This window comes from Cetorhinus maximus, chromosome 9 (assembly GCF_964194155.1).
Source record: "Cetorhinus maximus chromosome 9, sCetMax3.hap1.1, whole genome shotgun sequence".
NCBI classification, from domain to species: Eukaryota; Metazoa; Chordata; class Chondrichthyes; order Lamniformes; family Cetorhinidae; genus Cetorhinus; species Cetorhinus maximus.
The window spans coordinates 54,858,910-54,885,396 of record NC_135887.1 but is presented as its reverse complement, the minus strand read 5'-3'; the positions used below and the strand labels follow the sequence as shown (position 1 = coordinate 54,885,396).

General features: G+C 42.3%; 1 protein-coding gene across 7 annotated transcripts in view; it reads left to right on the top strand.

Annotated features, from left to right (window-relative positions):
• The window catches only part of LOC144684663 (protein CASP-like), a 651,698-nt gene that overhangs the window by 489,787 nt on the left and 135,424 nt on the right, over positions 1–26,487 (top strand). For 6 of the 7 annotated variants that reach the window (XM_078548745.1, XM_078548743.1, XM_078548747.1 and 3 more), the window contains one exon: positions 17,852–18,154. The exons of the other annotated variant lie outside the window; for it this stretch is intronic. In XM_078548745.1, coding sequence (XP_078404871.1) covers positions 17,852–18,154 — 303 coding nt within the window. The remainder of the gene's footprint in view (positions 1–17,851; positions 18,155–26,487) is intronic. 7 annotated transcript variants of the gene reach the window in all.

The window sequence follows — 26,487 nt, the reverse complement described above, 5'->3', positions numbered from 1 at the left end:
TGAAAGGTGCACCTGCACAAATCAGGCATTATACAGAATCACAACGCAGAAAGAGGCCATTCGGCCCATTAGTAAATAAGCTGCTATAAATCTTAACTGCTTTCATTTGTGGGAAGTGAACTAACTTTTAACTGTTAACCAAACAAAATAATTATTGAAAAGATTATCAAAAACAGCAAGTTCTGTCTTTGAACTTAATTGACATTGTCCATTTTGAGAATTTGTAGGCAAATAACTGAAATTCTTTCTGGTTAACTGACATAGTGGATTCCCACTAGTTACCCTGCTGAAGGCACCAACTGTTTTAGTGTTTGCTTACCTGGACCTTTGCATAGGCAGTAATAACTTCCCTGGAGATCCGCCATGGAGGTAGCAGTCTCCATGTAGGTTTACCCATTAGTAAAGGTACAGGCAGTTGCTTTGTTGAAGGTGGTTGCCTAGTGAACCCTTTTGCCAGTGCCTGCATCGCTGCGTTCTACGCTTGGTGTTGATGTGGGTCTGTGTACCCCTGCAAGTAGAATTTAGGCACACTTGCAAAGAGATCAGGTCCCACTCATTCTCTATGCAGACAATACTGGGCTTGTTTCCATGCAAGACAGCACTAGCAACTGTTGTTTTCTACAGAGAGCTTCTAGTGTTCTCTGCTCTGATCTTTACTCAGTGAAGTGAAAAAGATTCATGAAATGTATCCAGTTCACATTACATCATAGAAAAATCATTATTGTTAAGTTCTTTGCAGAAACTTTTTTTTAAGGAAAAGATTCAAAATTCTTTCCACAAACTTGAAATAAAATTGACAGACTTTTGTGATTATAGTCAAATGCTGGATCTGTAATATGATCTAAATCATACAAAAAGCACCTTGTTCAATTGTGAAAAAGTATTTCTTTAATGCCTTTTCTTCCCAGTATCTTGAGGTTTTGATTTTGGTGCAGAAATGCTACCAAAGTTTCCAAAGAACAGGGAGATGTTCAGTAGCTTTGATAACTAATAGTATTGACAAACAGACTAATGCAAGCCAAACAAATGGGCTAAGTTTTGGCAGCTACGGCAGAAGACAATAGAGTTCACAAAAAGCTCTGTGTTTGCACATTTCTTCTCTGCCATTTTACTAACCAGAACAGTGATTATGTCTGGCAGCATATTGCTGAATGCTCTTCTGTTTCTTTATAATAATTCCTTTTTTTCCAAATGCACATTGTGCCTTGTGGCATGCCAGCAGTAAAAATGTCAGTTGCAATAATTATTTCATGGTGAAAAATGCTTGCAGACATCATCTTCTAGCTGCTCACACAGTGGTTTAATAATAAGAAATGACTTTATCCTGACTGTTCAAATAGGCAGAAAATGAAGACAGTCAAGTTTATTATAACAAACTCATCTGGTTTCTGAGGTTTATTTTTAAAAAAACATGGAAAAGCTTAAAAGCAGCTGCTTTGAGACAGTATCCTGTGTGGCCACTGGATGTATCAGAATCTCTGTTCATTTAATGGTTGTAAATTCACATCAGATTGGAACCTTCGATTAAGCCCCTCTTATAGATGCTGAGGAGAAACAAAATCTCCAGTCGATGAGCAGCAAAAGCCTTTTGCTCCACGGCATAGATTTTGGGCAGTGGAACAGTGGTTTGACTCATTAAATGCCTGCTACTACTTGGAGATTGAAACTGATGTGTTGACCAGTGATAACCTATTTTGAAACTGCAGCCAAACATCCCTGCAGCAACCACGCTCAGGTAACTTACAGATGTGCAACCCAGTGTTAGCTTATTTGAGTAGCGTAAGACTATATTGGACAGTACTGAGATATGGGGAAAAATTGGATAAGGCTTGAAAATGGATCCTGGGATCATAATGTGCAATTAACCTCTGTCGGTCCATTGTGATGGAGGCAGCTAGAAAGCTGCCTGCTAAGTTAAATAATAACACTAAACGCTCTGCTGAGTGACTGCACACCTCACAAGAGGCCCAAATTTGTACAAGGCTGGCACCTCTTAAAGCTCAAGCAAAATACTGCGGATGCAGGAAATTTTAAATAAAAACAAATTCCTGGAAATATTCAGCAAATCTGGCAGCCTCTGTGGAGAGAGAAACCGAATTAACATTTCAGATCAGTAACCTTGTTTCTGTTTTTATACCTCTTCAAACACCTGCTACAGTCAGATTGCATCTCTCCCCTTAAAGAGATGCAGACTAGCTTTAAGTTGCTGAGGAAGAGTGTCTGTCTTGCAAGAAGAGTGAATATGGTACAACGTTGCAGAGAGCCAGCTGCAAGTTTCTCTGCTGCAGCATTGGAGGCCTTAGTGCAGGAGGTCGGCAGGAGGAGAGAGGTCCTCTACCCACAGGGGGTCAGGAGGTCTTCCGGGTAAACACTGTGAAGGCAATGGGAGTAGCAGGCTGTCAGGTCAATGCAAGCTGTACCATCTGGAGGACCTGGATTCAGGAAAAAGTTCAGTGACCTCACGCGAGTAGCCATGGCTACTGAATTCATTTTCCAGTGCTCTATCCTCACAACTGTGAACCACTAGCCTCACACATTGCTCCATTCACTCTGCCCCCAACCCCTTCACTCACTTACCAACATTTTCTATCAACCATGACTCATAACTTCAAATTCATCGCCTCATCTCACCTTCACACTTATACAACAGCTGCAAGCACCACATTCCTGCTTTTTCCAACTTACACACACTGACAGCTTTTCAATTATGGCAAGCACATCACCCAAACATATTAAACCGCACTCACTGATACACTTCTCTCTCTCTCTCTTGCAGGACAAGCTGGCGTTTAACCGCAGACAGCAACATCTAACCAAAGAGGGACAGACAAAGCTGCATGTCTTCACCCCTGTGGAGGAGACATTGTCTGCCATCCTTGGAGAGGCCACATCTGAGCGTGTGGCCAGTGGCAGGGCTGCAACAGTTGAAGTAGCTCATAACTAATAATCCTCCTCACCTCTCACTTGCCCTCAGCCCACGATCTCTTCTGATTTACAAGACAGTAAGCATTCATCTCTTGCTTTCCTGCCTTTCCCTCACCACAGCCCTACCCTTGTGCCTTTCTCCTTTCAGATGCACAAGAGCATGAAGTTCAAGAGGAAGGGCAGTTCTCAAGGGCAATAGGGATGGGCAATAAATGCTGGCCTAGCCAGCAAAGCCCACACCCTGTGAAAGAATGAAAAAAAATGAGCAGGCGTTCGATGATAAAACACTGTCACTCGGATCACATGTTTGCTACCAGCATTCTTTAGTGGGTAGTATGGAGGCAGGGATTTGCACATGGTGTGTCATTGGGCAGAGGTGTGTGCAGGCAGGGCAGGCAAATGCATTTTGCAGATGCCAGCTCCACAGAGGACAAAATTGCATATGAATTCTACTGGAGAGGACTCAAATGAAGAATTTGGGGTGACATACAGAAAAAGGTTGATGAACATGAACAATGAAATGCTTAGTGCATTGTAAGACCTACCAGAAAGCATGCTGTCACTGTCACGGAGAGGAGCCTGGCACCAACTTGCCACAGGACTTTGCGCAGATATTGGAGCCTCTCTTTTCCAATATGGAAGTGGTGACTGACTCCTTGAGAACACTTGTAGACACTTCTGTGATGCAGTGTTTGTGATGAATGTCTCATCTTCCATTATAGCTCAAGCAGAAGCCATCAACGTCTAAAGCACAGACTGCGGTCATGCGATCTCAGCTTGGTGTCTTGCAAGCCTAACCTGCTGCCATGCAGGCTCAGACTACTGCCGTTGTTGCTGTGTATATCAGTGCTCAAAGGGACTTTCAGAGTTTCACAGCACTCCAGCAATCTGTCTGCTAACAGATTACTAGAATTGCTGAAGTGCTGCCCCATGGGAGTGGACTCAGTGGAACATGATCCTTCTGCCTTCACTCAGGATATCATTATTCTTCCTCTTACAATTGCCACTCTGCTAGTGCCCCTTGTCAGCCAGCCAGTCCAGGTTGCTGCAACCCATGCCCAAGGTGGTACAACTCGCAACCGGACCCTCAATGCCACAGCTGCTCAAAGGCCCTCTACAAAGCCATCTACAGTGTACTCCACTGAAACTCAGCAGTCTTCCATCTGTCATTTTGCAGCCACTGGGTAGCATTATATAAGAGCAACAAAAACAAAAATAGCTGGAAAAACTCAGCAGGTCTGACAGCATCTGCGGAGAGGAACACAGTTGACGTTTCGAGTCCGTATGACTCTTCATCAGAACTAAGGAAATAGAGAAATGAGGTGAAATATAAGCTGGTAGAGGGGGGTGGGACAGGTAGAGCTGGATAGAGGGCCAGTGATAGGTGGAGGCAGAGAAGAGATTGCCAAAGATGTCATAGACAAAAGGACAAAGGGGTGTTGACGGTGGTGATATTATCTAAGGAATGTGGTAATGGGGGCATTAAGGGTAGCAGCCAGGACAAGCAAGTGTCAGAAGGCCCTGGTGGGGGTGGGGTGGCAGGAAGGGATCGAAATGGGCTAAAAGGTGGAGATAAAACAATAGATCGAAATAAATTTAAAAATAGGTGGGAAAAGAAAAATATATTTTAAAAATTATAAATTATTGGAAGAAGGGGGACCGGAAAGTGGGTGGGGATGGAGGAGAGAGTTCATGGTCTGAAGTTGTTGAACTCAATATTATGTCCGGAAGGCTGTAAAGTGCCTAGTTGGAAGATGAGGTGCTGTACCTCCAGTTTGCGTTAAGCTTCACTGGAATATTGCAGCAGGCCAAGGACGAACATGTGGGCATGAGAGCAGGGTGGTGTGTTGAAATGGCAAGTGACAGGGAGGTCTGGGTCATGCTTGTGGACAGACCGAAGAACACTTACCCAAGAATGATAAGTTGCCTTTTGTGTGAATTATTGAATGGTTTTTGTTTGATAAATTTGGCCTGGATTGGTTTTTTTTCAGTGGCTTTTAAGTATTCATTGTGGCTAAGAGGACAGAGGGTCAGTAAGGTGTGGGACTCTTGTACAATGGAGAATTGGGGCTCCACTAATTGGTACCACAACCAAATGAGCTGATCACAGCCCGGCCAGAAATGGAATGTCCTGGTTGTATCCTCACTTCTTTCTGCTCCTCTTCTACCATCTCCTGTTGTTACATTTCAGTTGCTTGGTATACCCTGGTGTTAAGTGTTGTGCCCTCATTTTTTAAAACATTCATTTATGGGATGTGGGTATCGCCGGCTAGGCCAGCATTTATTGCCCATTCCTAATTGCCGTTGAGAAGGTGGTGGTGAGTTGCTTTCTTGAACCGCTGCAGTCCATGTGGTGTAGGTACACCCACAGTGCTGTTAGAGAGGGAGTTCCAGGATTTTGACCCAGCTACAGTGAAGGAACGGTGATATATTTCCAAGTCAGGATGGTGAGTGACTTGAAGGGGAACTTGCAGGTAGTGGTGTTCCGATCTATCTGCTGCCCTTGCCCTTCTAAATGGTAGTGGTCGTGGGTTTGGAAGGTACTGTCTAAGGAGCCTTGGTGAGTTCCTGCAGTGCATCTTATGATGGTACACACACTGTTGCCACTGTGCGTCAGTGGTGGAGGGAGTGAATGTTAAAGGCGATGGATGGGGTGCCAATCAAGTGGGCTACTTTGTCCTGGATGGCACCAAGCGTCTTGAGTGTTGTTGGAGCTGCACTCATCCAGGCAAGCGGAGAGTATTCCATCATACTCCTGACTTGTGCCTTGTAGATGGTGGACAGGCTTTGAGGAGTCAGCAACTGAGTTACTCACCAAAAGATTGCTAGCCTCTGACCTGCTCTTGTAGCCACAGTATTTATATGGCTAATCCAGTTCAGTTTCTGGTCAATGGTAATCCTCAGGATGTTGATTTCGGGGGATTCAGCGATGGTAATGCCATTGAATGTCAATGAGCAATGGTTAGATTCTCTCTCATTGGAGATGATCATTGCCTGGCACTTTTGTGGCGCGAATGTTACTTGCCACTTGTCAACTGAAACCTGCATATTGTCCAAGTCTTGCTGCATTTGAACAGGTTCTGCTTCAGCACCTGAGGAGTCGCGAATGGTGCTGAACATTTTGCAATCATCAGCGAACATCCCCACTTCTGACCTTATAATGGAAGGAAGGTCATTGATGAAGCTGCTGAAGATGGTTGGGCCTAGGACACTACCCTGAGGAACTCCTGCAGTGATGTCCTGGGACTGAGATATTGACCTTCAACAACCACTGCCATCTTCCTTTGTGCTAGGTATGATACTGACCAATGAAGAGTTTTCCCCCTGATTCCCATTGACTCCAGTTTTGCTAGGGCTCCTTGATGCCGCACTTTGTCAAATGCTGCCTTGATGGCATTGGATATTGCCAAGCACTCTCACTTCGCCTCGGGAGTTCAGCTCTTTTGCCCATGCTTGAACCATGACTGCAATGGGGTCAGGAATTGAGTAGTCCTTGTGGAACCTAAACCAAATGTCAGTGAGCAGGTTATTGCTAAGCAACTGTCACTTGCTAGCGCTGTTGATGACCCCTTCCATCACTTCACTGATGATTGAGAGTAGACTAATTGGGTGGTAATTGGCCGGGTTTGATCTGCCCTGGTTTTTGTGCAGAGGACATGCCTGGGCAGTTTTCCACATAGCCGGGTAGATGCTAGTGTTGTAGCTATGCTGGAACAGCTTGGCTGGGGGCGTGGCAAGTTCTGGAGCACAAATCTTTATTACTATTGCCGGAATATTGTCAGGGCCCATAGCCTTGGCAATATCCAATGCCATTAGCAGTTTCTTGATATCACGTGGACTGTATCGAATTGACTGAAGACTGGCATTTGTGATGCAGGGGACTTGGGAGGAGGCCGAGATGGATCATCTACTGGGCACTTCTGGCTGAAGGCTGTTGTGAAAGCTCGAGCCTTATCTTTTGCACTGATGTCCTGAGCTCCCCTATCATAGGGGACGGGAATATTTGTGGAGTCTCCTCCTCTGAGCTGTTTAATTGCCCACCACCATTCACAACTGGATGTAGCAGGACTGCAGAGTTAGGCCTGCTGGAATTGCTTAGCTCTGTCTATCACTTGCTGCTTATGCTGTTTGGCACGCAAGTAGCCCTGTGTTGTAGCTTCACCAGATCGACACTTCATTTTTAGGTATGCCTGGGGGCTGCTCTTGGCATGTCCTCCACTCTTCATCGAACCAAGGTTGATCCCCTGGCTTGATGGTAATGGTAGAGTGGGACATGTGCCAGGCCATAGATTGTGGTTGAGTACAACTCTGCTGCTGCTGATGGCCCACAGCACCTCATGGTTGCCCAGTCTTGAGCTGCAAGGTCTGTTCAAAATCTTTCATAAGAACATAAGAAATGGGAGCAGGAGTAGGCCATTCAGCCCCTCAAGCCTGCCCCACCATTCAATAATGTCATGGCTGATCTGCCCCAGTCCTCAACTCCTCTTTCGTGCCAGCTCGTCATAGCCCCCAACTCCCCGATATTTCAAAAATCTGTCTACCTCCTCTTTAAACACTTCCAGTGATCTAGCCTCCACAACTCTCTGGGGTAGAGAATTCCAGACATTCGCTACCCTCTGAGAGAAGAAATTCCTTCACGTTTCAGTTTTAAATGAGTGTCCCCTTATTCTGTAACTTTGTCCCCTAGTACAAGATTCCCCCCCTAGTGGAAACATCTTCTCAACATCTACCCTGTCAAGCCCCCTTAGAATCTTGTACGTTTCAATAAGATCACCCATCATTCTTCTAAACTGTAATGAATAAAGGCCTAACCTGTTTAGCCATTCTTGATAAGTCAACCCCTTCACCCCAGGAATCAGCCTAGTGAGTCTCTTTTGAACTGCCTCCAATGCCAGTATATCCTATCTTAAATATGGGTACCAAAACTGTACACAGTACTCCAGGTGTGGCCTTACCAACACCTTGTAGAGTTGTAACAAGACTTGCTTATTTGTAAACTCCAACCCCCTAGCAATACTGGTCAAAATTCCATTTGCCTTCTTAATTACTTGCTGTACTTGCATGCTAACATTTTGTGTTTTGTGGACAAGGACACCCAAATCCCTCTGTGCTGCACTTCTTTGGAATCTCTCTCCATTTAAATAATAGTCTGCCTTTTGATTCTTCCTAATACAGCGCATGACCTAACATTTTCCTACATTAAACTCCATCTGCCAAGTTTTTGCCCACTCACTCAGCCTATCTATATCCTCTTGCAGATTCCTTATGTCCTCATCACAACATGCTCTCCCACGTATGTTTGTATCATCAGTAAATTTGTATACGTTACACTCTGCTCCTCCTCCAAGTCATTAATATAGATAGTAAATAATTGAGGACTAATCCTTGTGGCACTCCATTGGTCAGATCTTTCCAACCTAAAGAAGACCCATTGATCGCAACTCTCTGTCTTCTGTGTGTTAACCAATCCTCAATCCATTCTAATATGTTAACCCCAATACCGTGTGTTCCTATCTTGTGCAATAACCTTTTATGTGGCACCTTATTGAATGCCTTCTGGAAATCCAAATACACTACATCTACCGGTTCCCCTTTATCAACTCTGCTTGTTATATTCCCAAAGAACTCTAGAAAATTTGTCAAACATGATTTCCCTTTCGCAAAATCATGTTGACTCTGATTGCGTTAAGCTTTTCTAAGTGTCCAGCTATTTCTTCTTTAATAATGGACTCTAGCTTTTTCCCAATGACAGGCGTTAGGCTGACTGGCCTATAGTTTCTTGCTTTTTGCCTCCCTCCCTTCTTGAACAAGGGCATCACATTAGCGGTTTACCAACCCGCTGGGACCCTCCCGGAACCCAGTGAGTTCTGGAATATTTCGACCATTGCCTCCACTATCACTGCAGCCGCTTCCTTTAAAACCCTTAGATGCAGGCCATCAGGTCCTGGTGACTTGTCTGCCTTTAGCCCCATTAGTTTGTCAAATACTTTGTCCCTCATGATAGAGACTGTTACAACATCTTTCCTCCCATTAGCTCCTTGCTTATCTGATATCTTTGGGATGTTTATAGTGTCCTCCACCGTGAAGACCGATGTAACATATTGGTTTAAGTTATCTGCCATTTCCATGTTCCCCATTATCAATTCTCCTGTTGCACCCTCCAAGGGTGCCACGCTCACTTTAGCCACTCTATTTCTTTTACATACCCGTGGAAGCTCTCGCTGTTTGTTTTTATATTTCTTGCCAATTTACTTTCATAATCAATTTTCTCCCTCTTTTATTAGCATTTTAGTCATCCACTACTGGTTCATAAAAAAATCCCAATCCTCTGGCCTACCACTAGTTTTCACCAGTTTGTATGCCTTAGTTTTTGATTGGATACTCTCCTTGACCACCTGTGTTAACCACAGATGGTGCATCCTTCTCATCGAATCCTTCTTTTTGACTGGGATAAATTTTTGCTGAGCATCACAAAATATCTGCTTAAATGTCTCCCACTGCTCATCCACTGACCTTGCCCTTAATCTATTTTCCCAGCCTGCTTTAGGCAACTCTTTCTTCATACCTCTGTAATTGTCCTTATTTAAGTTGAGGGCATTGGTTTGAGACCCAAGTTGCCCGCCCTCAAACTAAATTTGAAGTTCTACCATGTTATGATCACTACCCCCTAGAAAATCCTTAACTACGATACCTCTTATTAATCCTACCTCTTTATACATTACATTACTAGATCTAAAATAGCCTGTTCCTGGGTAGGTTCTGCAACATATTGTTCTAAGAAACAATCCCTGATGCACTCTAGAAATTCATCTTTCAGGTTACCCCTGCCAGTCCAATTTGTCCAGTAGAAATGCAGTTTAAAATCACCCATGACAATTGTAGTGCCCTTCTTACACACCTCCATTATTTCCCGATTTATACTTTGTCCTACAGTGAGGCAACTCTTCGGAGGCCTATAGACAACTCCCACCCGTGACTTCTTCCCCTTGCTATTCCATATTTCCACTCAAACTGATTCCACATCATGATCTATTGCACCTACATCACTACTCAGCATCACACTGATACCTTCCTTTGTTAACAAAGCTACCCCACTTCCTTTTCCCTTTTGCCTATTTTTCCGGGATGTTGAATGCCCTTGAATATTGAGTTCCCAGTATGGGTCATCCTGCAACCATGTCTCTGTAATAGCTATGAAGTCATACTCATTTATTTCTATTTGTGCCGTCAACTCATCTATCTTATTACAAATGTTGCGTGCATTCAAATAAAAAGCCTTAAGCTTTGACTTTTTACCATTATTACTCACTTTGGGTCTAATTTCTGCTGCACTCTCCTTATAGTTTCTGCCCCTTTCTCTCACACTTTGATTATCGTTCGCCTCTTCACTACCCTGCACCTCTGCTCTGTCGTTTTTTTTTATCTTTTAAACTTCCCTTCAATTGATCCCTCTTCCCCCCCCCCCCCCCCCCCCCCCCCAACTAGTTAATTTAAAGCCCTATCTGCAACCCTAGTTATACAATTCACCAGGGCACTGGTCCCAGCATGGTTCAAGTGAAGCTTGTACCAACGGAACAGCCCTCTCCTTCCCCAGTACTGGTGCCCGTGCCCCATGAATCAGAACCCATTTCTCGCACACCAATCTTTGAGCCACGTATTTACCTCTTTAATTTTATTTAACCTATGCCAATTTACATGTGGCTCAGGTAATACTCCAGAGATTCTGGTTCTGCTTTTTAATTTAGCCCCAAACTGTTCGTAGTCCCTCAGGAGAACCTCTCTCCTAGTCCTACCTATGTTGTTGGTACCTACTTGGATCACGACAACTGGACCCTTCCCCTCCCACCCCCAAGTTCCCCTCCAGCCCAGAAGCGAATACCCTTAACCTTGGCACCATGTAGACAACACAGCTTTCCAGACTCTCTGCCTTTGCTACAGAGAACAGTATCTATTCCCCTAACTATGCTATCCCCTATTACTACTACATTTCTCTTTTCTCCCCCCTACTTAAATGGCGCTCTGTGCAACGGTGCTGTGGTCAGTTCGCTCATCCTCCCTGCAGTCTGTGTCATCATCCAGTCCTGGAGCAAGAACCTCATACCCATTGGACAAGGGCACTGACTCCAAAGCTAAATTCTGGATCCCCATACCTGCCTCACTGGCAGTTACACCCTCCTACCCCTGACCACGATCCAAATTTGATGTAATTAATCTAAGGGGTGTGACTGTCCCTTGAAGCACAGTGTCCAGGTAACTCTCTCCCTCCCTGATGTGCCACAGTGTCCGCAGCTCGGACTCCTGCTCATCAACCCTGAGCCGAAGTTCCTTGAGCAGCCAACACTTGCTGCAGATGTGGTCACAGTGGATCACACCGGCGTCCACCAGTGCCCACATACTACAGCTGCAACACATCGCCTGCCCAGCCATCTCTATTCTATTTAATTAATTAATTTGGATTTTAAAAGTGAATTTCTTAACTGTACTTAGCACAGTGATATTGCCACACAACACGATGAAGGGTACCCTCAATGTGAAGGCAGGACTTCATCTCCGCAAGGACTGTGAGGTGGTCACTCCTGATGCTGTCATGGGCAGATGCATCTGCGACAGGCAGGATGGTGCGGATGAGGTCAAGTATGTTTTTCCCTCTTGTTGGTTCCCTCACCAGCTGTCGCAGACCCAGCCCAGCAGCTATGTCCTTTAGGACTCGGACAGCTCAGTCAGTAGTGGTGGTGCCAAGCCGCTCTTGATGATGGATATTGAAGTCTCCACCTACAGTATATTGTCCATGCCACCCTCAGTGCTTCCTCCAAGTGGCGCTCAACAGAGAGGAGTATTGCTTCATCAGCTAAGTGGAGGGGCGGGGGGTGTGGTATGTAGTAATCAGCCGGAAGTTTCCTTGCCCATGTTTGACCTGATGCCATGAGACTTCATGGGGTTCGGAGTCAATGTCATGGACTCCCAGGGAAACTCCCTACCGACTGTATATCTCTGTACTGCCACCTCTCCTGGCTCTGTCCTGCTGGTGAGACGGGACATACCTAGGGATGACTGAATATTGAGTTCAACAATTTTAGATCATGAACTTTCTCCTCCATCCTCACCCCCTTTCCGATTTCCCCCCCACTTTTTTTCCAGTAATTTATATAGATTTTTCTTTTCCCACCTATTTCCATTATTTTAAATGTATTTCCATCCATTGTTTTATCTCTACCTTTTAGCCTTTTTCGATTCCTTCGCCCCACCCCACCCCCACTAGGGCTATCTGTACCTTGCTTGTCCTGCTTTCTACCCTTAATTATCACATTCCTCAGATAATATCACCACCTTCAACACCCCTTTGTCCTTTTGTCTATGACATCTTTTGGTTATCTCCACCTATCACTGGTCCTCTATCCAGCTCTAACACCTCCCCCCCCCCCCCCCCCCTTTCTATTTTTACTTAGTTCTGTTGAAGGGTCATTCGGACTCGAATGTTAACTGTGTTCCCTCCGCAGATGCTGCCAGACCTGCTGAGTTTTCCCAGGTATTTTTGTTTTTGTCCTAGGGATGGTGATGGTAGTGTCTGGGACATTGTCCGTAAGATATGATTCTGTGAGTATGACTATGTCAGGCTGTTGTTTGACTAGCCTGTGAGACAACTCTCCCAATTTTGGCACAAGCCCCCCCCCATTTTAATAAGAAGAAGTTTGCAGGGTCGACAGGGCTGAGTTGATTTTTGTCGTTTACGGTGCCCAGGTCAATGCTGGGTGGTCTGTCTGGTTCCATTCCTTTTAGACTGTTTAGCGGTTTGATACAACTGATTTGAGAGCGAACAGATGTATGGCGCATGTGGATAGCATAGTGGGCAGAGGGCAGTTAAGAGTCAACCACACTGCTGTGGGTCTGGAGTCACTTGTAGTCCAGACCAGGTAAGGACGGCAGATTTTCTTCCCTAAGGGACATTAGTGAACCTGATGGATTTTCCTGACAATCGCCACTGGTTTCATGGTCATCATTAGACTTTTAATTCCAGATTTTTATTCAATTCATATTTCAATTTCAAAAATTTTAAATTGACATCTGCCATGGTGGAATGCGAACTCGGCCCCCAGAGCTCAGAGGAAGAGTCATACAGACTCGAAACGTTAACTCTGTTTCTCTCTCCACAGATGCTGCCAGACCTGCTGAGTTTTTCCAGCATTTTCTGTTTTTATTTCAGATTTCCAGCATCTGCAGTATTTTGCTTTTATCCCCAGAGCATTACCTCTCTGGATCTCTGGATTACTGGTCCAGTGACAATACCACTATGCCACCACTTCCCCATGATGGTGAAATTGTGCAGGATGCTGTAGAACATTACAAATTGTGCTCTGGTGAGTACTGCAGTTCTCCTGCAGATGGGTCCAGGCATCAGAACCATTGCTTTAGCCCACTGGCCTGCTCGATGATGTTTTGATGGCTCTCATTTTTTGGATGCTGTCCACTTGTTCGGACTGTGCACCGGAGTCATGAGCCAGGTGATCAATGGGTAGCCCTTGTCGCACAGCAACTATCGTCTGGTTTGACCTGATGGCTCAAATACTCAGCGAACAGTGGAACAGTGCAGAATAAAAGCATCATAGCTGCTCCCAGGATACCAGACATTCACTTGCACGATGTGTTGAGTATGGTTGCACACCAACTGCACATTCAGAGAGTTGTAGCTCCTTGTGGTTGCCGTATCCCTACATTTAGATGTGCCATGGGTGCAGGTGATAGCACCCTGCACCATGGGGAAGCCCACTATGATGTCCACATGCGCAGCCCATCTGCTCCTCTCTGGGCAGAGAGAACCCAACCCTTCTCCTGGCATAAAGAGTGTTATTCACCTTCATGATAAAGCCGTGGACAGCAAGCTGAGAGATATTCACCATGTCGCCTACTACAGCCTGGAAGGATCCCAATGCATTTTTAGTGTCTACGCTCACCCTCACAGGCACTGGCAGTGCCTTCCGCACTCTACTCTGAGGCTGCAGGTCTGACTGAGGTTTGGGTGAGAGAAATGTTTCTCTGAAAACCCTTGTGGATAAGGTCTTTTTCTCCACCTTCTCCCTCTATGAGCAGCTTGTCGTCTTCTGTGTTACACCTCACCAATCTCCTGGAGGCAATGGGGGATGGAAACTATTGCACGCATGACTGGGACCAAGTGGTCTGAACAGAACCCTTAAACTCATAACCAAGGCCTTCACCATATGCAACACCACTCCCTGCTGACTTCAACTTCAAACAGCAGTAGAAAAACTTACAGCACTTCTCCTAACTCAAATAAAGCCAGTAGAAATTTATCAGCAACGCAGCTGAGAATAGTTGATGATCCCTTTATATAGCACAGGTCATTTGGGGGGCGGGGGGTTGTTGGAGATGCAGTCCTTCCTGCTGTTCTATGCATGTTAGGCTGTGCATGTTTAAGAGGAAGTGTTAGCTGGAGTGGCATGGTCTAAGATGGTAGTGCTGACATCAAGCCAGTGCTACACGCCTACTGACATCACGATCGGCATACTTCTGGTGAAGTTGCAGGCTGCACGAGAAGGTACCAAAACTATAGACATTATGAAGCCAAATTTTGCAGTCTGTGACTCCAGTTTATTGTGCAACCCTTCCTCCCTTCACCCCAGTGGCTATATCTTCAGCCATCTAGGATTCATGCTGTGGAATTTATTCCTTGAATCCCACTTCCTCACCAACTTCCTCTCTTCTAAGATCCTTCAGAAACCTCATGTCTTTGATCAAGCTTTTGGTCACTCCTAATATCTTTTTAGCTTTGTGTCCATTCCTTTATACCTTAGTAAGCCACCTTGAAATCATTTACTGTTAAAGATGCAATATAAATGAGAGTTGTTCTAAAATCACTGAATTATTTACCTTAGGTATATCTGACTGAAACCTTTACTCTGAAAGAGGGAGGAAAAGTTGGCAGAGCTAGTCCCCACTCACCCTCCTCTTACTATATATAACAGTGAATAAAATTAGCTCTGCTCTATGTAACAGGTAGTAATACTAGTCCTACTATATGTAAGCTAGTAGAACCTAGCTCCACTTTTCCTCTGCATAATAGTAAACAAGCTTCACCTTTCTTCCGTGTAATAATTAGTAAACTAGCTCCATCTCCTCCCCCCCCCCCCCCCCCCCCCCGCCGCCCACCTCCGTGCCTTCGTCGTGAGTAGGACTAGTCACCAGTGACTCCAAATAACAAATTGTAGAATTGGCTCCCCTCCCAAACTTCTGCATGTTTTTGTTGAAAGCTTGATAGGGTTTTTTTTATTGATGTGTAACAACCTTCAGGATTACATTACCTGAGTTCTTTTCATTTTAAAGGTAAAGCATAGCAGAAGAATGTTGTTTGAACCAGGTGGTGTGACCCTCACAATGCAACTGCATCACTGTGAACTAGGATAACTGGGTTAAAACTGGAGTTTCTAGTTACATTCTTACTCTACCTCTCCTGAAAACGGATGAAACAATGAGCCACAAAGAAAGCACAAGCTTGTGTCCTGGCAGTATCCATGGTGAAGCCTAGCCAGGAATGACAACATCGACACAAAAAATGCACTATTAAGGAAGGAGAGAGATTAGATGAAAAGTTAGATTTCTCAAAAATACAAGAGAAGGAAGGAAAATGCCTGTATCTTGTTTTATGATAAATCCCATTAACATCCTGTTTCAGTTTTGGCAGAAATCATATCCTAATATTCTCAGATGTTTTAACCCAAAAATGTAGTTGTTTAATTTGTCTATTAAAAATGAGAAACTTATAAAAGCGAATTAAGTATTCGTGAAATGCATTAATCATGTTCATGACTGAAAGAAATCAGGAACAACACAAGTCAGAAAAAAATTCTCCGTTGAATGTCATTAGCTGAGCAGGGGTATGTTTGACCTTGGTACAGGTTAAAGGACACAGACCTCAGTAGAAATATCTTCATCATGCAGGAGTTTCTGCCGTCTCTGACACCATACAGTGAGGAAGATGGATGATGTGCCAAACTACTCCCTCGCATGGGTGAATTAGGAGCAAATTTGGCACATAACTCTCTGGCTGCTATGATTTTAAAAAAAGAGTTTTGACCAGAATGGTGTCCTGGATTTGCATCAGGCCTTTTAAGGATAAATGATACATGTTGAAAGTTTGTATTTTAATTGTTAAGCTACAATATAATAATTTTCTCATTGCCAATTACATTTTAGTAGGAAGTGCATCAAATTTATATTAAAAATATACTTTGTTCAGTTTTTCCAACCCTCAAGTTTAAGTTGCTAATTCATTTCCTTCAGATTTGGGAAACCTATATTAATCAAGTAGCTATAGTCATTGTTATTGATCCTGGCTGGTTTATCAATCTGATAACTGATGTTTTTGGGATGAAAGGATTGCCAGGCTGAGTCAGTCTTGTGCCAGTCTGTTTCTTCCACCGAAGCAAAGGTATTGCTCTAGTAATGAGCCATAAACTTCTGAACACACAGTTTATGTACTTGTACAGTTATTTTGTTAGGTTCAGTGTACCTGTGAATCCTCTTACAACATTCACGGCTGCATATTTATGAATGAGCGTAAAGAACACATTTCTGTTCTACAGGGTTCTGAGCAATTTTGTTTTATTTTCTTGTCAGTGCCAACATTAGATTTTTAGTTAGCTTCCTACATCACCACATTTTATGACATCATTCCTAGCAGGTACTTTAAACAACCCAAGCTATATCACACATGTGACAAGAACAAGACCTTAAATAACCAAGCTTCCTTTATTACAAACAAAGTTACTCAGTGCAACTAGGAGTTACTCTGATATACATTTTCATGTATTTTCTGAAGGCCATGATTGCTTTATTTGGTATCCATTCATTTGGATTTATATAGTGCAAGCTGTTGTGGTGGTAAAAGTTGAAAAGCTGTCTCCCACAATATTTGAATTTGCTGTCACAAATGTTTTCAGGGATGTAATATTTCAGCTGTTTTCTTTCTTCTTATTAAAGCTCCGTGTGTTCTGTAATTCCCAAATTCCTGGGGTGGCCCAATCATAGAATCATAAAATGATACAGCCCTGAAGGAGGCCATTCAGCCCATCACGCTTGTGCCGGCTTCATTTCACTCCAGGAAATACTTTTAAGAAATTTTACATGTAGAAGTAAGACAGCTGCACACACGCTTTCTTGGGGCTGGTGCTCAGATCTCCCTTTGCTTCTTCCCAGTGTACCATATCTATACTTTCTCTCAATTATTATGCCCATTTTCTTTGCAGACTTTGCCCATACAAATTTCACTGCCTCCTAGTTGCCTTGGGTGCTGACTTCAGTGCCTTGGCTGTTCCTTTTATTTGAGTTCAGACAAAATTTTGGTAGACTATTTGGTTATAGATGGCATCGCCTCCAAATATTCTCCTGGGATCACAGTGTCCACATAGGGGCATCCCCACTGTGCATTCCTGGATAGCCATTAGAGTAGAAACCTTGCCTGAGTGGTTTTGACATCTATCACACAGCTTCTACAAGCACTTCTTATAGTTTAGCACAAGGAATTTCCATGGACAGCTGAGGGAAATAACCTTGTAAGGCTTTCGATAGAGCGCGGGGGAAATTGCTTAATGGAGGGTTGCATGGACTAGTGGTTGTCTCCTGTGCTGTAATGACTTTATGACCAGGGATTGAACTTTGTACCTTCCTGCCTTGTGGCTTAGCTACACACTGACTTATCGATCTGAACTGATGGGATGGTGTTTTCCTCCTCTTAAACCCTTAATTGCATCTCTGATTTTACCGTTCTAATAGGACGAATAAAATTCAACATTTATGATGAGATTTACTTTTACTAAAAGTCTAGGACTGCCTACAATAAAATTTAGGTTAAAATGATTTGTAGCAAGTAAGGAAAAAAACTTTTATAATGAAACTTTTTATTCACTTATTTTAGAGATTACCCCAAAGACCTCAGCTAGTTGCAGCCCAGCCCCCGAATCTCCAGTCAGCTCTGCTGAATCAGTGAAGAGTGTGGCTGAACTATCATCACAACAATCCATAGCTACAGAGAGCAGTAAGGACATCAAGCCACCAGAACCATGTGAACAGCCTTCGAATGATCCTCAGGTTCTATCATCACTGCCAATTTCTGGTCAGTCAGCGTTAAGCATACAGGAGCTGGTAGCCATGTCTCCTGAACTCGATACATACGCCATCACAAAGAAAGTCAAAGAGGTGCTGACAGACAACAACTTAGGTAGGTAACAGCACACCTTTTAGATGGGAACAAGTGATTCCATTCTGTAAACGGGCATCTTGTATAAAAAGGAAACAAGTTTTTTTTTTAATTTAAATTCCCCCAAAACGTTATTGCATTAACTAAATTGCTCTAATTATCTAAATTGTTTATCAAGCTGTTTTCATTATCCCTATTTTTATATTAACATTGCAACTAATTTTGGAATATGTTTTCACAGTTGGAGTTTGCTTGTAAACAAATTTTACGAGAAGCATGCCTTCTGTTTTCTTTATACAAGATACTGACAAAATCATGTGATTGTACAGATTTTCAACAGAGTGTTGGATCTGGGATCAGTTAGTCCCCTTGGTTACCAGTACTTTCTTTTGCCTATCTGTATCTGCATATTGACATGTGAAAATGTGAAATCTTCTGCCATACCCCTAGATTTAAATTCATTTCTAAAATAGTTGTGACACTATCGAGATGATGCAGGTCATGTGACCTAAGAAGGAATGGGTAGGATAAGCCAGCTTGAGAGTTATAGCAGTAACAGTAACCTCAAATGATATTTGAACTTGGATATTCTCCACAAATGGGTGAGTCAGATCCCATTAGTGTAATACAGTCCTGGTGTGATGAACGTTACCAAGAATGTGATCATGACGTAATCATTAGTATTTGCTACAAGAAAAACATTTTAGGCATCAAGTCACAGCAGGAATTTTTTTTTTTTTAATTCTATCATTGTATGTATTTTTTCTTCGAAATGGAAGGGATAATTTGGAATTGAGAGAATAAACTTGTTTTTATATAATGCTTTTTATGATATTTAGACATTCCATAGTGATCCACAGCCAATGAAATCCAGCCCCTGGGAGGGTTGCAGCAAGGCCCCACACACAGCAATGGGATAAATAACCAGAAAATCACTTTTTGTTCATGATTTTGGTTGGGGAGAATGTTGGCCAGAACACAGGAGAAATCCACTGCTCTTCCTTGTATTGTGCCTGGGGCTCATTTATCTCCACCTGAGAGAGTTTAATGACTCATCTTAAAAGAAGGCATCCCTGACAGTGTAGTACTCAGTTTGTTCTGTATTGAAAGTTAGCCTGAATTATGGGCTGTAGTTGAAGAATAGGTCTTGAACCCACAAACTCTAACTCAGAGCTGAGAGTGCTGTCACTGAGCTGGTAATATAAGGTCATGTCCCTCTCTGCAGATGATGAGATCCAACCAATTAAAGTATAGTCAGTGGTTCCACCCTATAAATGTTCCAATGTTTAATCAGTGTGCTTGGAGGCATTTTTTGCTGAAGGCAGTCAGTTCTCAAAAATAGATGTTCACTGATATGCTGAGACTCCCATTATCGGCATTCCTTCAGTACAGTAGTACCATTGGACATGTTTATTTAACCTGGCATCATAATAATGAGACAAATTGAACGGTGTTGCCCTCTTACTATATCCAAGTGTTACAGTGATACTTGTCAGTCTTATTGTGGCTTTCAGTGTAGCCTACTCTAACTCTGTTATTTGTTGATTATATTGTTATTAGGCTTGAGCTAATGATACTTAAATTAAAAGTTGGTCAATGTTACCATGATATCTAGACCTCGTAGGATGCTGTTTAAACCTTGTGATTGGGTGCTGTTTATAGTGTTTTACACAAGTATATCACAGAATAACCCTGGAAACATGAGCAAAATGTTTGTTGTGATTGGTCTGTGATTGCATCATGCACCATCATAAGTGCTAACCTCCATTTATCAGTTTGTCAGACATCTGCAGGGCAATGATTGGTCTCTGTGCTGTTAAATGCTGAGGCTGCAGAATGAGCTCTTTCATCAAAGCACAGGAGCTCTTTGTTGCCAAGGACATTCCTGACAAATGGAGGTCATACAGAGTGTAATATACTCGATGTGTTATTCCCTAGTAATTTACTACAGGATCTGTCACGTGGTGTGTCACTCCTCAGGTCAAACATCATCAATGCTCTCTTATACACCCCCCACACTAATACTTATCAACCTCTTTGATGCTAAATACTGAAATTATAACATGAAAAAGATTGAATATAATAGCGCAATGAAAACGCTGTTACAAAGAAGCTTCTAAGAATCATCAAGTGACCCCTGTTGATGCTTGTGGAGAAAAGTCTCCAGTCTTAACTTTGTCAGATTGTTCTAATCGACTGCAGCATTGATGTAGACCTCCCATAACAGCAGCATTGTCTCCAATCCTGGTTAAGAAAGACATTTCTTCAATGCTTGATCAACGCAGCATGTGTAAGACGGATTAGCACAAATAGTGTATCAAATGAAAAATATTTGGAACAACTTGGAAGAGTTATTTTCTTGAAGGTTTCAGAAGACTAAGCAGTTGAGGTTTACTTTTGCTGTTTATGGCTTTGTCTCAATAGAATTACTGTTTTGTAACTCACTCCCAGTTGTCTGTAATTGCACATATTGTCATCATTGGTGTGAAGACCCATTGTGTTCCCAATGAGTATAAGATTATTTCAAATCACATGCTCAGTGGACAATTAGACAACACAGTGATTGTCCCAGAGATCAATTATAATTGTGGATTGCTTAGTTTACTGGTATATTTAGAAAATATATGATTAATATAAGATTAATACAAAAATTTAGACCAATATCTGTAATAATTCCAAACAGAGTTATTTTTCATTTATTAACACTGGTTGTGTACATGTATGTGTGTGTGTGTGTGTGTGAGAGTAAAAGACAGACACAGAGAGAGAGATTTATCTGATAGTTACATGATGCAGACTGTATTACTGTTGGGAGTAGCAGCTTTAGCTGCTTCTAGCTAATAATGAACATAGTGTCCTATTGTTGGGGGTTGTATTTAATTTGTGTTTTGCCCTTCTTGGTGATTGCCTAGTGCTCAAACAGGATAGAAATTTTTATTTACAGACTTTATGTATTTTCTTTTGTGTGCCTTAATTTCTTCCCTTACCGTTTTTTGCTTTATGTTTTAAATGATTTTGTGTTGATGCAGGTGAAAGATGTCAGTTAAGGCAAATAGAGCAATTTCTCACTACCTGTACCGTGTCCAAATCAAGTACTCCCACATCTATTAGAACTTGAATTAGATACAGAGTAACATTCTCTCTGCATTGCCTCATCAGACATTTACGGGTCAGGCATTACACGGCTACATGTAATGTTGCTCCAACAATATGTATCAACCCTAACCTCAGAACAGTGCCTTCTAATGCAACACTGTGATGTTTCCATTTGTATTATTTCCACATTTATTTAATTCTTTTAGTTATTTTTCCATTACAGTATAAATAAATAAACATTTTTAGGCCATCATTTCTAATTGGACATCATGTAAGCATCTATAACAGGGAAAGCTATGAAAGGTACATAAGCAATTTACATGATGGGAAAATGCAACGCTGTATTTGCAAACTACCATCACCTGGCGATTGTCCAGGTCTGCCTGCCATTTTTTTTCTTTAAAAAAGTGTTTGCTTTTATCTTTTTCCTTTGGGTAAAATTGTTTAAAATTTTCTTACTTTGCCTCACTCTCTTTCTTTCTGAACTCCCATCCTCTAGTGAGGAAATCCAGAACAAAGGGGCATAAATTTAAAATTAGAACTCGGCTATTCAGGAGTGAAATCAAAAAGCATATTTTCACTCAAAGGGCAGTGAAAATGTGGAACTCTTCCCGTCCAGGCTCCCCCCCACCCCACCCCCACCCCCACCCAAGTGCTATGGATGCTGGGGGAACAATTGAAAATTTAAAGGCTCAGATTTTCCCTCCATTTTGTTCCTACGAAAATGAATTACTTCACACTTTTGTGCAGTAAATTTAACCTGTCACCTGTCTGCCCATTCCACCAACCTGTTTGTGTCATTTTGAAATTCTACACTATCCTCCTCACAGTTCATAATACTTCCAAATTTCTTGTCATCCACAAATTTTGAAATTGTGCCCCATACACCAAGGCCTAGGTCAATATATGTCAAGAAGAACAAGTTCCTAATGCCAACCACCAGGAAACTCCACTATAAACCTTCCTCAGCCCATAAAACAACCATTCACCACTACTCAGTTTCCAGTTACTCAGCCAATTTTGTATCCATATTGCTACTGTCCCATTTATTCAATGGGCCCTAATTTTGCTCTCAAGTCTTTTGTGTGGCACTTCATAAAATGCCTTTTGGACATCCATGTACACCAGATCAACAGCATTGCCCTTATCAACCCTCTCTGTTACTCATCAAAAAACTGCAGCAGGTTAGTTAATCACAATTTGTCCTTAACTAATTCTGTGTTGGCTTTTCTTAATTAACCTTTATTTGCCCAAGTGACTATTATTTTTTTCCCAAATAATTGTTTCTAAAAGTTTTGCCACCATCAAAGTTAAACTGACTGGCCCTGTAGTTGGTGGGCTTATCCTTTTTGAACAAGGATGTGACATCTGCAATTCTCCAGTCTTCTAACACTACCCCGGCATCTGAGGAAGATTGGAAAATTATGGCCAATTCCTTTGCAATTTCCACTCTCATTTACCTCAGGATCCTTGAATGCATCTCATCCAGTCCTAGTGCCTTATCAAATTTAAGTACAGTCAGCCAATCCAATGCCGCCTCCTTATCAATTTTAAACTAATCAAATGTCTAATCTACCTCCTCTTTCACTATGCCCTAGGCAGCAGCATCTTCCTTGGTACAGATAAAACGTATTCATTCAGTACCTCAGCCATGCTCCCTGCTTCCATACATAAATCTCCTTTTTGGTCCCTAATCAGCCCCACCCCTTCTTTTACCACCCTTTTATTATCCATATTCCTACAGAAGATTTTTTGGATTTGCTTTTATACTCGCTGCCAGCCTCATCTGGTACTCGCTTTTTGCATCTCTGTTTTTTTCAATTTTCCTTTGAACCTTCTATATTGAGCCTGGTTCTCAATTGTATTATCCACTTCACATCTGTCATATGCACCCTTTTTCTGCTTCATCTTATTTTATATCTCTCTTGCCATCCACGGAGCTCTGGATGTGTTCGCTCTACCTTTCCTCCTTGTGGTATCCGAACTACCTCTTTTTTAAAGGCAGTCCATTGCTCAGTCACAGTTTTACCTGTCAATCTTTGCTTCCAGTTTATTTGGGCCAGATCTATTCTCACCCCATTGAAGTTGGTTCTCCTTCAATTAACTATTCTTACTCTGGGTTTCTCCTTGTCCTTTTTCATCGTTGATCAACAATCAGTCAAGTGAGTTCTTGGGGGTAGGAGCAGGATTGCAGGAGGCACTGGAAAAACATGAGGCAGATTGGCGTTGGTGAATTGCAGTCAGGCCTCAGCCTGACACTGAAGCAGTATGGGAGGGGAATGTGAATGAGTGAGGAAAATACCTTCTTCTTGGCAAGAGGCAACAGATAGAGGAGGTGAAGCAATAGGCCACACAATAGTGGTCTATCAGTGCCCCAAAATGTCTTTCTTAAAACCAAAAAGGGACAGGGTAGATTAGGCTGAGACACAAGGATACATCGGAGATGTGCACAGTTAGAAGACACGCTAAGGAAGACCAACCAGCAACAGAGAGGATGAGAGCGAGAACTGCAGCATCACAGGAAGGTCATCAGGGAAAAAATACATACTGTTGCAGCACAGCATCCCTGCCAAAGGTCACAGACAAGGCCTCAAAAGAGAAAAACAAGCAACATATCCTCCAATGTCCTGTTAACTCTATGGATATGTAGAAGCATATACAAAATTCACTTTTTCAGTCGATCTCCTGTGATATGACATATGGGACAAGTACATTCTTCCTGTGAAGCAGAGTGAAGGGCAGAGGATTATTATAGCAGACCATGCAGGTATAACTCAGTCCCCATTTTAAAGTTACACATTCTGTCCTTTTTTTGTGATTCTGTGATCTGACATTGTTTTTGTTGAATAGCAAAACTTAAGGCAGCTTGGAAGGAAGCGAATTAGTGTTGGTTGGAGCATAGGAGTTTCTCAACAGTTCAAGTTGAGGTGCTGAGACATGCAAAAGTAAGGTACTGCCATTGCCATGAGGGATACGATATAAAACAAGATCAGAAATGAGAAGGTTGCATGATAAAATAGAGAGGAGCAAGACCATGAAGAAAACTTGTAGAGGAGCACAAGAATTTTGAAGCAATTTGATTGGAGGATTGGAGTTACTGCAGATTGATGAGGAAAAGGGGAGCAGTATTGGATATGGACCCAATTTTTTTCAATGAGCTTCACTTTGTGAATGAAGGAATGCAGGAGGCCAGCAAGGACGTGGCAGAAGGATAGATAAGGGGCTCAACAGCAGTGGGATGGAATGGGGCAGAGATGGTAAATGTTGCAGAGGCGTATTGTTTGAAGTGAAACTCGGGGTCAAATTAGAAATTAGGCACGGTTGACATGGACCTGAGTGGGATGCTTTGGAAAGAGATGGAGACAGGGCTGAGGTACAGACTACTGGAGGGAGATAAATGAGATGACTTTGATTTTAAGATATTGTGTCGGAGAAAGGTTCCGAGTTATCAGAACTTGATGTTTGCTTTCTACCTTATCCAGTACTTGATGGCAGCTAGACAATTGGATTACAGAGAAGTGTTTGAGGAGTCAAGGATGGTAGTGGAGAAATGGATCTGGCATTGTCAGCGTACATGTGACAGCAAATGATGCCAGCAAGATGTGGGGGGATGTGGGTAGCCTGTAAACAAGGAAAACAAGGGATCGATCATCAGTGGAACTTTGGGACACTGTAAAGGTGTGAAATGTGAAATTATTACAAGCAAGGATGAGATGGTCAGCTGTGTATCTAACATGTTTTTTTGTCAGTCAGTCACATATGCAAATTTCTGCATTGTAGTTGTACCTAATTGGCTGCAATTGTATACTTATATAAAATTACAACTGAATGGTGGTTCAATAATTATAACCTATCCCTACATAGATAGTAGCCACTTGTGTATTTACAATGTTTTCTATTGGAGGTTTGTCCTTTTCTGAAAAAACCCTAGGGCTTGGGTTTATGAAACTTCCTGGAGCAATCACTTAGCTTTCAACAAAGTAGCAGCCTACATGCAAAGAACGCATTTATGTCTAAAGCTCCCAAATTTCTTTTGCTTGTTGGGAAATCTTTGTTTTGAGTGTGACTATTCTTTCTAAACCCTAGCCCTTCTCTACTTTCTGTTAACAGAGTAGTGGTGATAGCTTTCTGAAAAAGGTTTCTGGAAGCAGAGCAAGTGAGCGGAGTTTGTTTTCTTTTTCAAAATAAAATCCTCAAAACAAGGACATGTGTGAATGTATCAACAGGCTTGCTTAAAAACAGTGCAAGATACTACATTTAAAGGTTTCTTTATTTAGTAAATTCATCATGCTATTTGAGAAACATTAAGTTTTACAATTGTTTAAATCTCCCTTTGATTTCAGATGATTAGAGCAACAATAGTTTTATTTATGCATATCTCAGAGAATTCAAAGGATAAGTGACAGCTGGAAGGCTATACTGTTATATTTAGAGGGAGGTTCAGAATAAACGTTTAAATAAGTTTCAGCAAGTAGAATGCTTTCCAACTGTTCTTATGTTACTCAGATATATGAATAAAGATTGATGGATGCAATGTGTTTTAACATTTTATTAGGTATTATGACTTTCTACCAGTTGCAGGTCAGAAAAACACTCATTTTCCAGGAACCAATTAGAAAACAGTTATTTCACTGTACCTTAGTGTATCGCTCACTAACTTATTCCCAGATCCTTTCAGTGATGAAAGGACCCATTGAAAGGATTTGCAAAGAAGTTTGAGAGAGATATGATGCAGTGAATCGATGGTTCCCACACGCCAGCAACCCATCCTCCTAACTGCATAGTTACTGACTCACCCTGAGCAGCAGCACAGAAGATCATCTAATACCATTGTTTTCCTTATTTCTTTACCACACCTTCATTTGACCAGTTTCCTCTTCATTATCCTGTTCTGCCTTTTCTGTAGTCCTGTTTTTTTTCTTGTTGACGTTGATTTTCTTTTTCTCCTGTAAATATTTCCTCCAGCAAACCTGCTAGTGTTAACATTCACAAAGGGTTATTGGCTGCAAGGCTTCCTTTTTTTAATTCATTTATGGGATGTGTGCGTCACTGGCTAGGCCAGCATTTTACTCCCCATCCCTAATTGCCCTTGAGAAAGCAGTAGTGAGCTGCCTTCTTGAATAGTATGTGGTACAGGGACACCCACGGTGCTGTTAGGGAGAGAGTTCCAAGATTTTGACCCAGTGACATTGAAAGAATGGTGATATATTTCCAAGTCAGGATGGTGAGTGACTTGGAAGGAAATTTCCAGGTGGTGG